This window comes from Protopterus annectens, chromosome 9.part0 (assembly GCF_019279795.1).
Source record: "Protopterus annectens isolate FY-2018-M chromosome 9.part0, PAN1.0, whole genome shotgun sequence".
NCBI lineage: Eukaryota > Metazoa > Chordata > Ceratodontiformes > Protopteridae > Protopterus > Protopterus annectens.
Window position 1 is genome coordinate 1,041,272,205 of NC_056743.1, and position 12,843 is coordinate 1,041,285,047.

A 12,843-nucleotide genomic window follows, 5' to 3' on the forward strand; every position below is an offset into this window, starting at 1 on the left:
ATTTTGCTGATCCCTGGGCTTTGTATTTGGTTCCTGTGTTCCTCCATTTTCTTGTGTGGCCAGAGGTAGTTTCTTTACTCACCAGTGGGAGTGGGGAGTACTGAGCTGCTTGTTTGTCCTCAGAGGAGTGGTTAGAGACAGCAACTAGTAATTTGTTGGCCATTTTGGGTCATTTCCTGTTTTTTTCCAGCCCCCTGCTATAAAGCACGCTTTGGCGGGCTTTTCTGGCATTAGAGAACTTGGCATAGCTCCTCGTGGTCCCCTGCAGAGTTCCTAAGCCAGCAGAGAGCAGAAAAAGCAACTTTCTTGATTATAAGTATTTTTTAAACATTTTATTTTGCATTTTTCGATCTTTTGAGCTTTTCGACTACTGTTTGTGCCTATATTACTGTTTTATTACCTGATTTTCCTGTTTTCTGTGCTTAAATTGTTGATTGCACTTGTTGGCTAAAGTTTTGCTTAAAAGTAACAAACAGGCTAATACACTCAAGTGTACCAGCCTTTGATAGCAATTTAGTCGAATACCAAAGCATTTACTGTATTTTTTGTCTGTTTGCAAAAAAACTAAAAAAACCCAAAAAAAATACTTCTCCTTTCCTAAACTTTCCTAGCTAGTTGTTCCAGTGATCAGATTTTGCTGATCCCTGGGCTTTGTATTTGGTTCCTGTGTTCCTCCATTTTCTTGTGTGGCCAGAGGTAGTTTCTTTACTCACCAGTGGGAGTGGGGAGTACTGAGCTGCTTGTTTGTCCTCAGAGGAGTGGTTAGAGACAGCAACTAGTAATTTGTTGGCCATTTTGGGTCATTTCCTGTTTTTTTCCAGCCCCCTGCTATAAAGCACGCTTTGGCGGGCTTTTCTGGCATTAGAGAACTTGGCATAGCTCCTCGTGGTCCCCTGCAGAGTTCCTAAGCCAGCAGAGAGCAGAAAAAGCAACTTTCTTGATTATAAGTATTTTTTAAACATTTTATTTTGCATTTTTCGATCTTTTGAGCTTTTCGACTACTGTTTGTGCCTATATTACTGTTTTATTACCTGATTTTCCTGTTTTTCTGTGCTTAAATTGTTGATTGCACTTGTTGGCTAAAGTTTTGCTTAAAAGTAACAAACAGGCTAATACACTCAAGTGTACCAGCCTTTGATAGCAATTTAGTCGAATACCAAAGCATTTACTGTATTTTTTCTGTCTGTTTGCAAAAAAACTAAAAAAAAAAAAATACTTCTCCTTTCCTAAACTTTCCTAGCTAGTTGTTCCAGTGATCAGATTTTGCTGATCCCTGGGCTTTGTATTTGGTTCCTGTGTTCCTCCATTTTCTTGTGTGGCCAGAGGTAGTTTCTTTACTCACCAGTGGGAGTGGGGAGTACTGAGCTGCTTGTTTGTCCTCAGAGGAGTGGTTAGAGACAGCAACTAGTAATTTGTTGGCCATTTTGGGTCATTTCCTGTTTTTTTCCAGCCCCCTGCTATAAAGCACGCTTTGGCGGGCTTTTCTGGCATTAGAGAACTTGGCATAGCTCCTCGTGGTCCCCTGCAGAGTTCCTAAGCCAGCAGAGAGCAGAAAAAGCAACTTTCTTGATTATAAGTATTTTTTAAACATTTTATTTTGCATTTTTCGATCTTTTGAGCTTTTCGACTACTGTTTGTGCCTATATTACTGTTTTATTACCTGATTTTCCTGTTTTTCTGTGCTTAAATTGTTGATTGCACTTGTTGGCTAAAGTTTTGCTTAAAAGTAACAAACAGGCTAATACACTCAAGTGTACCAGCCTTTGATAGCAATTTAGTCGAATACCAAAGCATTTACTGTATTTTTCTGTCTGTTTGCAAAAAAACTAAAAAAAACAAAAAAATACTTCTCCTTTCCTAAACTTTCCTAGCTAGTTGTTCCAGTGATCAGATTTTGCTGATCCCTGGGCTTTGTATTTGGTTCCTGTGTTCCTCCATTTTCTTGTGTGGCCAGAGGTAGTTTCTTTACTCACCAGTGGGAGTGGGGAGTACTGAGCTGCTTGTTTGTCCTCAGAGGAGTGGTTAGAGACAGCAACTAGTAATTTGTTGGCCATTTTGGGTCATTTCCTGTTTTTTCCAGCCCCCTGCTATAAAGCACGCTTTAAGCATTTAGCGGAGTTGCCACTGTTGCACACAAGAGCAGCAGCGGTTAAACAGGTTTAAACTATTCGGGCTACCTAAATTCCACTCTTCAAATTTTCCCTTAAAACTACCTTCCTCGAACTGTACTGCTGATCTAACCAGCGTATCCTATAACTAAAACGTTCATCTCTACTTGATTCCCAAGTAGACTATTCTCTATCTGTAAAGCCTAGCACTTGCTCCTACAGTACTTGCACCTTGATAAAGCACTTTATTATAGATAGTACCCCACCAGCCTAGAACCCACCACATCCCCGGAGTCTTTTGTAAGTTTTTGTCTATTACTTCTAGCATGTCGAGGGATCAGTTGCTAGTGTCCTCTCCTGCTCAACTGGTGAACCTGGGAATATTGAGGCAATGTTACAATTGCCTCATGTACACAGACAATCCTCTCCTTCTCCCACAAAACACAAATACATGCGAGAGATGCAACTATACGGCCAAACTGGAGGCTGAGCTCTCTCAACATAGGACTGGCAAGACCAGACAGGAGGAGAAGGTAACCACACACACTACATACCCAGTCACACATAGTACCATCACAACTTCAAATCATACACATAATCACACAAAGACATACTGGGAGGCTCTGATCAAAAATCTACCAAAACAGCAGAGGCCACCAAAGCAGACACCCAAACAACTACCACCTCAGGACCCAACACATGCAACACATAGACCACACAGTCAGAGTGTCAAACAGTCACAGCCCTTAAGGCCAAACACAATGCCAGACACACTCGTCATTGGTGACTCCATAGTCAGACACACTGACGTCCCGCTCACCAGACTGAGTAAGGAGAAGGTCACAGTAAGCTGCCTGTCGGGCGCTAGAATCCGCCACATAACGCAAGCACTCAGGTCTCTCAACAGCAGGTACAAGTACGACTCAGTCATTGTCCACGCTGGTGTCAATGACCTGAGACATACCTCCTTGGACTACATGAAAAGAGACATTGAGGAGCTCTCTGATTATGTAGCCCAGGCAGGTATGACCCTGACCTTGAGCAGTATCCTACCTTCACCTAGAATGATGCCACAATACAGTGATAAGATGATCAGCTTTAATAATTGGCTTAAACTCTGGTGTCATTCAAAGGGGATCCAATGTCTGTCTGCCTGGGATGACATGCTGGACAAGCCACGCTGCTTCGCAAGGGACGGCTTGCACCTGTCACCCCTGGGCTTCCGGATATTGGCAAAGGCTCTTGCCACCCCATAGTGCCTTTTTAGGCAAGGCTCAAATTCTAAACCTACCACCCTAGAACACAAAAAGGAAAAAACTAAGGGTAATGCTGCTCAATGCCAGAAGTCTCAATCTCAAGATGCATGCACTCGAGGCCCTTCTCAGTATGGAGAACATCGATGTCTGTGCTGTGACAGAAACCTGGTTCAAGGCTCCTGAGAGCACCCCAGCACTATCAGGTTTCACCTCATATCATGCGTTCCGGCCCCAAAATCCGGACAACACCAAGAAAGGAGGGGGGTGTCCATATTCATCAAGGACACCCACACCTCAAGTTTGGTGGCAACGCACGATGCATCGGAGACCATCCAGGTGCAATTAACCATAGGCAAGACTGCTCTGCAATTTGTAGCATGTTACAGGCCACCCTCTCAAACTCAGGAACCTCACATGGCCTTCCTGAAAACACTGGAGGGATAAATGTATCTCCAAACACCATCATACTAGGTGACTTCAACTACCCTAATATAGACTGGGAACACTACTCAAGCCCAAACACTCTAGCCCAAAGGTTCCTGGAGTTCATAAACTCAAATGCCATGGAACAACTAGTCACCATCCCCACAAGAGGAGAAAACATACTTGATCTCATCATCACGAACATGGGATCACAATGTTCAACACCGAAGGTATACCCCTCACTAGTGAGATCAGAACACAAACTAATCTTGCTGGAGGTCCTCATCCCACCCCCACCTGAAATAAAAAAGACCACAGTGAAGAACTTCTCAAAAGCCGACTTCACACTTCTAAAGACTGGTGTGGTCTCCTTTAAGGCCCCCGAGCCGGCGGTAAACATTACTCAAGCCACTGAATCACTTACAAATGCCTTCTACCAGCACCTACAGGACTGCATGGATCAGGCAATCCCAAGCAAAACAAAGACTCTTTGTACCAAAGGCAAGCGTCCAGTCTGGTGGACCCCAGCCATAAACAAACTCTACAACAAAAGGAGGAAGCTACTACAAGATAGAGCAAAATCCTTAAAAGGTAAGACACCTTTGATCATTATAAGTAAAAAACTAAGAGCTCTCATAAAATCATCCAAGGCAAATTTTGAGAGAAAAATAGCTAAGGACTCAAAAGACAATCATAAGGCCTTCTTTAGCTATGTTAGAAACCTGGGAGGAAACTCCCAGATATGCTCAGAATTAGTTCAAAATGATGTGAAGATTACTGAACCTACAGACATTGCCAACATACTGGCTGACAGGTTCAGTGCAAACTTCTCCCCCCATCCACCCCAAAAGGTGAGATATCTATACCAAAGGATTGTAGCCCCCAAATATCTCTAACGCCCAGGTGAGAACTGCTCTCTCCAAGGCAAAAAACACAGCATCCATGGGACCGGATGGTGTCCCCGGCTGTGTGCTCCACGAACTCAATGAGGAATTAAACCAGCAGTTAGGACAGCTGTTTAATCTTAGTCTCACCTCAGGATACGTACCCAGGGAGTGGCGCACGGCGACTGTGGTCCCACTTCACAAAGGCGGTGCCTCCACCGACCCTGGAAATTACCGTCCCATTAGCTTGACAAGCCTTATCTGCAAAGCCATGGAGAGGATCATAATGGAACTCATAAATAAAGACATAGGGAATTTGCAGACTTTGGATCCAACCCAGTTTGGCTTTGTCAAAGGCAGATCATGCCTTTTAAACTTGGTTGACTTTTTTGAAACAGTCACCAAGGCCATTGATGAGGGAAAGGCAGTCCATACAGCCTACCTCGACCTGGCAAAGGCCTTCAATACAATACCCCACTCAGGTATCATTGAAAAACTCATCAGCTTAAATGTAAACCCATACATCACAAGATGGGTTGCAAACTGGCTAAGTGACAGAACCCACAGGGTCAGAGTTGCTGGCGCCATGTCAGACTCAAAGCCTGTCACAAGTGGTGTCCCACAGGGCTCAGTCCTGGGCCCACTCTTGTTCGGCATCTACTTTTCTGAAGTACAAGCAAACACAGGAGGGTTATGGCTGACAAAGTTTGCAGATGACTGCAAACTGGGCGCCATAGTCGAAAACACATCTGACACAGATATCCTTCAGAAGGGTCTCACAGAAATGGATAACTGGTGCCAGAGCCATGGCCTAAAGTTAAACGCCAAGAAATGCATAGTCATACCCTTCGGGAAAAACAAGGTTACCCCTAGCTACCATATAGGTGGCAATCCACTGAGCACAGAAGAAGTTATCAGGGACCTGGGGACCCAGGTTGACAGTAACCTTTCGTTTGACACTCATGTTGCTAAAGTAGTTAGGAAGACCTTCTACATTGCCCACCTGATCATGAAGGGATTCACATCTAGATCAAGGGAGGTCATTGTCCCCCTGTACTCATCACTCATCAGACCAATGATTGAGTACAATGCCCCATTCGGAATGTATCTGACCCGACACCTGCAGCAGCTGGAAAGGCCCCAAAGGTTCCTCACCAAAAGGATAAAGGGTCTCAAAAATATGTCTTATGCTGCCCGACTGAAAGAACTCCAGCTCTATTCAGTCGCTTACCGCTTGCTCAGAGGTGACCTGTGCCTGACATACAAGGCCATGTCAAACCCAGATTTGATGAACATGCTTCACCTCAAAAAATCTAGATCCCTCAGAACTACAAGGACGGGAGACTTAAACCTTGACACGGTTATTAATAGGACGTGCTTGAGGGACAGATTCATCACCCAAAGACTCCCTATGCTGTGGAACAAAATCCCAGTACATGTGAGGCAGAGCACCTCGCTGGCCTTGTTCAAGAGGAATCTTGACCAATGGATGGGAGACCGCAGATATACCCCAGGGATTACCTCAGTGTCACTGCTTGACAGAGGCACAGCAAAATAATGGGCATAGTTTCTTCAACATAAAGGGGTGGCGAAAGCCACAAAACTATGGGCTAGGCTTATAAATGCCCTCGGGCAGATAGCCTAGTATGAACCTATGAACACACACACACACTTTTTTATTGTTTTCATTTTACACTCACTAAACAGCAGAACCTCTGCTTAACAGGTGCAAAATAATGCCAGCCATTATTTTTTTTGCAGACCAAGCTCCATGGCAGCTTGATATGCTGCCATGAAGTGTCGGACTTGTTTATAAGTGGGCATTACTTGTACATTAATACCTTGCTGGAGAACGTTCATTCTCCAATCAGGATGTCAATGTACAGTTTGCCTACTCTCTAAAGTAGAATGGTATCTTATGTTTTTGTGTCACCATTATGGCTCTCTAGAGCAGTTACAAGCTGAAATGTCTTCTGTGTATCCAGTTGAAATTTAACTTGATACACAATTTTTCTCTAATATCACAATTACATGCTATAGGCAAACTGCAAATATTCCAAGCTGCATGTAAATTCAGTAATAATATAACCGCAAAAAGTTAAATCTAATGCACTAGTAAAGTGCAGAATTTACCTTACTCTGAGACACAGCAGTCCAGTTATTAGTATATGTAAATAACCCGAGTGTTGAGAGCATAACCTGATATGTGAAATAGGACAACTTGGGACAAAACCGCTGTAAATAATCAATGACTTGCATTGAGTTTAGAGCTTTTGAGCTTACACTTCTTTTTCGGCCAATCATATATCATTTTTCATAGTTGCAGGGCTTGTATAACATGCATGCACAGTTTTTAGTTTTTATTTGCTATATCATTATTTCATGTTTTAGTTTTTGTTTGCTCTATTGTTACTTTCACTTTTTGTTAATTAGTGTATGTGTGAGCATGGGGTTATTGAGTGCATGCAAAGGTACCCCAGTAACCCTAAACTTGATAAAGCATGCACTACTGAATGGATGAGTGTCTGCAGTTTAAGGTGAGTGTGCGAGCATTTTTGTAACTTGTATGAGTGGGTTAGGGTAGGGAGATGGAGGTATGCATGTGTGTGTTGGCTGTGTGTGATTTTTTTTTAACTGTTTGTGCAATCTCGGAGTTAGTATATATAAGTAGGGGGTGTGGAGAGTGCAACCCCCACGGGGGGGGGGGGTGCCCCTGCATTTGTGTAGTGTAGGTGTGTGTCTGTGTGGCGTTTTGTTGCATTTAATTGTTTTGTGGTGTGGGTGTTATGGTTTGTGTGTTGTGTGCTGTATGCTGTGTGTTCGATGTTCTGGTTTCGTGATTGTGAAGTGTCGGTGTTGTGATGGTTTCGGCTTTATACTGTCGAAATGTTGAAATTTGATATTTCAGCATTTCAACAATATGAAGTGAAACCACACACACACACACACACACACATATATATATGTATATATATATATATATACACATATATACATACACACAAACACATACACACACACACACACACACAATGTATGTATATATATATATATATATATATATATATATATATATATATATATATATATATATATAAATAAATAGATGGGCCATTAAATTTGTCAATCCATATTTAGTCAACTCCTTTTTTGATGACTATGCTTGTTCAACGTGATGGCCAATACTGATGGTGCAAAACAGTTATAAAACTGTAAATGGGAAATCTCTCTTTATCCCAGAATTATGTGATTTCAGAATGGAAATATTTAAGTAACAAAAGTAGCATGAGTTTTGAAGAGCACAGAGTGGCTTGCCACTGCATAAAATGATTCTTACTAAAGTCATTTGGCTTTGTGTTTTTATAAGGACACAGATACAGATACAGACACACATACATACATATATATATATATATAATTATTTGGATATGTGAAGCAGTGTGTATATGTGTGTGTGTGTGTGTGTGTGTGTGTGTGTGTGTGTGTGTGTGTGTGTGTGTGAAACAATGTACTAATTTATTCTGGCTGATTGACTGATTAAAAGAGAGTAAAACAATAATGTATACATTACCGCTTCATGAATAGCTCTTAGAAATTTCATATAATCATTTAAACCATCCAGTTTAGCCTCCAGTTCCACTTTGTTCATGTATGCAGCATCCACATCCTAAAGAGATACATTACACAATAAGATGTAGAACACAAATACATTTATTAGTATGCATACTTGGGAGTGACAAGGAGACCCCCTCATTACATGATCCACAAGAAAGTACTTCATGCTTAGTAAACATAGCCGAAGGGTCATTTTAATGAAAATATTTGCAGAAAAGTATAAATCAGTAACAGATTTTACTTGGCCTAATATTTGCATCATAATGTCACATAAGTATTGCATTGTAGTCCTGAATACCACTAAGATTTTTTGTCAATGGCATATGGCTACAAGCTACCATTCAAAAATGTCCTACGCAAGTATGAAAACAAGCAACATGCATGTGAAATAAAATAAAATCTATGTATGAAATAAAATCTCTTTAAAATCATGCTTAAGGCATCTGAAAAGTATGGGTAAAGAAAAGTTTAAGTAAAGAAACTGGGACCATGTTTTGTACATGTCTATACAAGCAGATTGCTGAGTTTAGGGTGCCTGTTTCTTTCTTCTTCTTTTTTTTGACACTATTTTTATGTGGATTACATGGGCACCATTTATTTGACTGAAAACTCAAAATATTGAAGCCCAAAATGTTGAAAACTCAAAATACTAAAAATGGGAATTTGCTTTTTCCAACTACTGTACTTTACCAGAGTTAGTATACATAATTAGGAAGAGAGTGTGAGTGCAGGAGGCTGGCCCCTTGCATTAAATAGGTTTTCAGTATTTTGAGTTTTAGACATTTTGGGTTTCAGTATGTTGAGTTTTTTGATATTGTGACACGGCTCTAAATAAACATGTTCATTTGAGCAATATCAGTTAACAAAAACAACTATCAGAGGTAACTGGGTCATCATTTCCTTGGAGGATATGTCAGCTAATGCATGATAGCTGGACACACATCTACTTATGTACCATTTTTTGACCAGGTTAGTTCTAACAGGCTACGGTCATATTTTTATGGAACTCTTATTTTATATGCTGAGCTTATTATTTTTTATGTGTGATACTTTCACAATTTGTATAAACCATTCACAGTGTAAGAGAGGCAACTCCCTGCTTAACAGTCCTGAGAGCACCTAACACGTCCTGTATCCATTTGGATTCTGATTTTTACTTTTGTGGATAGGGAGAGAGGCACTAAATCAGCATTTACCATTTCCCTATTGCATCATGTATGAACAGCAATAGTGGTAAATGGCTAATGGAATATTCGACTGCTCTGATGCTTGAAATTTATGCTGTTTTAATCTGTAAATTCAATTAATTTTGATAATTATTCCTTCCAATTATTTTATGCATTGCTTGACTTTCCAATTTTACAATATGTCATTTATAAGTGTTTGGCTTTTCTAGACTCATAATGGAGATGAGTTAAAGCTAATCCTAATTTCACTTCATGATTCAGCTGCAATAAAAAATACAAATTTTTATTGCTACTGGTGGCATGGATCCTTACTATGATGACTTGTTAATGTAAGATATAGAAGATTATGATCAGGTGTCTAATCATAACTACTATGCTATGTGGCCGAGACATGAATGCCAACAAATTTACCTTGTGAGAGAAGTTCAAGATGTGAATCTTGACCCTCATGTTAAGAACAGAAAACACCACAGGTTATCATCAGAAATACCTGATCATAATTCTTTGTAGTGCATTGAACTTTAACTGTTCCCATGTACTACAAAAGTTACAGAACAAAATAGCGTAGTAGGGGTAACATTTTACAGCTGAGATAACTGTAACACACTAAATAATGCCATACGGGGAGCAGTCACCAAAGAAGAGCATCAGAAAGCCAATGATTACATCATTCAGACTTAAAATACAAAAGCCTAAATTAATGATTTATCTGCTTCCTGCTACTCTTCTGTTATGGTCACAGAGCACTGTTACTGCACTAGCATGAGAGTAGTATATAACATTACTGAGGGGGTGCTTATTCCACTGAGTTTGTAGCAAAATCACAATACTCCTTTCACTACAAATATGTTACTTTCTACCTTAAACTTTCTGTGACATCAAATATGGACTGGATATCTGTATGTGTATAGTACAGTTTCTGGATTCCTTTTTGGTCAGAAACTTTGATTTTAAATTTTCATTGCCACTAATTTCAGAAAAGATATTGTTGGCTTTTATTCTGGTTCCTGTTATGTTAATGTCATGGTTCATAGGTATTTCCTGGCTATTGATCTGACAGGATCTTAATAAGCCTAACCTTACATCCCCATTGTAGATTTTAGCCCTTATATTTTGCATATAAATAACCCAGAGGCTAGTAGAACAACGACATGTTGTGACATTTACTTGCTCCTATCCATGAGAAACACTGGGTGCTAAATCAGGAGTGAATTTGCAGTTTCCCATCAATCGTTCCAACTTAAATTTGAATAGAATAAGAGAAGTGCTTTATTTATGTGGAGTGGGTCATCGAGAACAAGTACTTGAAAATACCTTTGGAATTTGACTTTAGTCAAAAAAAAACTCTCTGTTTGGTTTGCAAATTCTCTTTACTTCTACTATGATTAAAGACTCTTTAAAATCATTTTTTACCAATGACATTTAATTAAGATGATTTTTTTTCAGAAATATGCTTTGTCTATCTTTTCTTGCATATTGTACATGTGTTGCATTTTCTTTAATTTTGCATTACTGACTGTTACAGATAACTTGGGATAATTACTTTATTGCTGAAATCTTATATTCTTTTGATGTCTTAGTGGATATTACTCAATCATTATGCAATGATTTTCCAGTTTGCAATTAGTTTTTTTTGCCTTTTGAACTGTTTCTTATTGTTATGTTAGCTGTTTAATCCTATTGTCCTTATTTAGCTATCTTTTTAATGCCTGCATTTGCATTTCTAACATGTTTTAACTTCCTGCCTATTAAGTCTCTGTTACCTTTTGCTGATTTTATTTGAAAGTCTTGTGCCGAGTTATACTTAAAGTAGTTCTTGTTTTTTTCCTTATTCATTGCCTAGATTTAAGCAGGTAGGTCAAGCAGTTTGACCGATAGATTGACTAACGGTATCTCACAGAACTCATCATGGCACTCACTCTCATTCTAATGTTCATGGTCTTGGCACTTTAACTTTACTTAAAATATTCTACCAACTGTAAAGTTCTGCTATGCATTATCTAAACTTTAGAGTGTCTGTCTGCAGTTTTCAAAGCTTTTCAAGTTGAATGTAATGGCAGTCAACCAGTACGACTAGGAAGCAATAGAAAGAAGTGAGGAGTGAAGAAAGGAGAAAAGTGAACTTCCTGAGAATCAAAGTGGATGAAACCATGCACAGTACAATGTGTACTGACATACATGCCATCAAAGGTAACAGAAAAGGTGAACTCAGTAATAGGCAGATCAAGAGGTTTGAAAAATTGTCTACAATGGAAGCAGCGGAGGCTTTCAATTTCAAAGATGTGGACTGAAGCATTCTGACAATAGATGTGACCAGGAGGAAGAGATTATAGAAGTCATGGATGAGACAGGTAATGTGCAGTTGGCAAATGAAATGACAAGAAAAGGAGAAATGGCTTGGCTCAGTACAATGAAAATGGGAAAAATTAAAAAGTTTAGAAGTAAGGGCGAAACTAAGGCTATAGTAGTCTAGTTCTTGATGGAAATCAGACATCTAGGTTTTAGAATAATGTCCCTTTTTACTAACTACAAGGGAATGGACAGTGAAGAGTCAGGCAGCTAACTGAAACAGGAGGTGGGAGGCTGGGAATAAAAAGTTGTGTTGTCACACGGTGGAACTATGGTCCATATCCCCAGATCTTCATCTCTCAAAGAAATTGGATTCACATAAATATGAACTGAAAACTTAAATCTCCTTCATCAACAAATGAATAAGACATGCTGGTGGGGCAGATTTACTACTCAGCACTTCCCCATCTCTGGAATAATCTTCCATGACACATAAAGACTGTTACCCTCACTTCCTTTAAGACAAACCTTGTTGATTAGATGGGTGTCCAAAATTCATCCTGAGTCTGACTTGTTTTGCCATTCTAGAAGCAAGAAGTGCCCTATGACAGTGGGCATACCACTCAACTGTACAGATTCCCACAATATGACCAGATTCTTGCCTCATATTTTTGGTCTGCTTTTCATAATCTTTGTCCAGCTTTCTTACTCTAAGAGGTTGAGAGGTATGATGGTGGGTATTTGCAAGGTGACTATTATCCATGGAGTGACTCTTCCTAATAAACCTTCTCTATGAATCTATACAAGTAGTACCTTCCTGAGACTGGCTACATGCCTGCCTCATAATTCCTATGGCAATCTGGCCACCAGTCCAGTAATTAAGATGTTAGCTGAACTCTGGTCACTGGAGACATAGGATGAAGCCCTGCTCCTATGCAAATGACCAGGCTGTCTTCGTATTACATCAGTATAGCCTCCTGCATTGTTTAGCTGCATTTTGCTAGAAAATATCTATCTACTGATCTATCTATCTCTCTGTCTATCATAATAGATGATGTTGGTACTTTTAGAGGCAGAGTTT

General features: G+C 39.9%; 1 protein-coding gene across 1 annotated transcript in view; it reads right to left on the reverse strand.

Moving 5' to 3' along the window:
* The window catches only part of LOC122811782 (keratin, type II cytoskeletal cochleal-like), a 200,030-nt gene that overhangs the window by 155,124 nt on the left and 32,063 nt on the right, over positions 1-12,843 (reverse strand). The window contains exon 4 of the mRNA XM_044083843.1: positions 8,243-8,338. Within this exon, the coding sequence (XP_043939778.1) occupies positions 8,243-8,338 (96 nt within the window). The remainder of the gene's footprint in view (positions 1-8,242; positions 8,339-12,843) is intronic.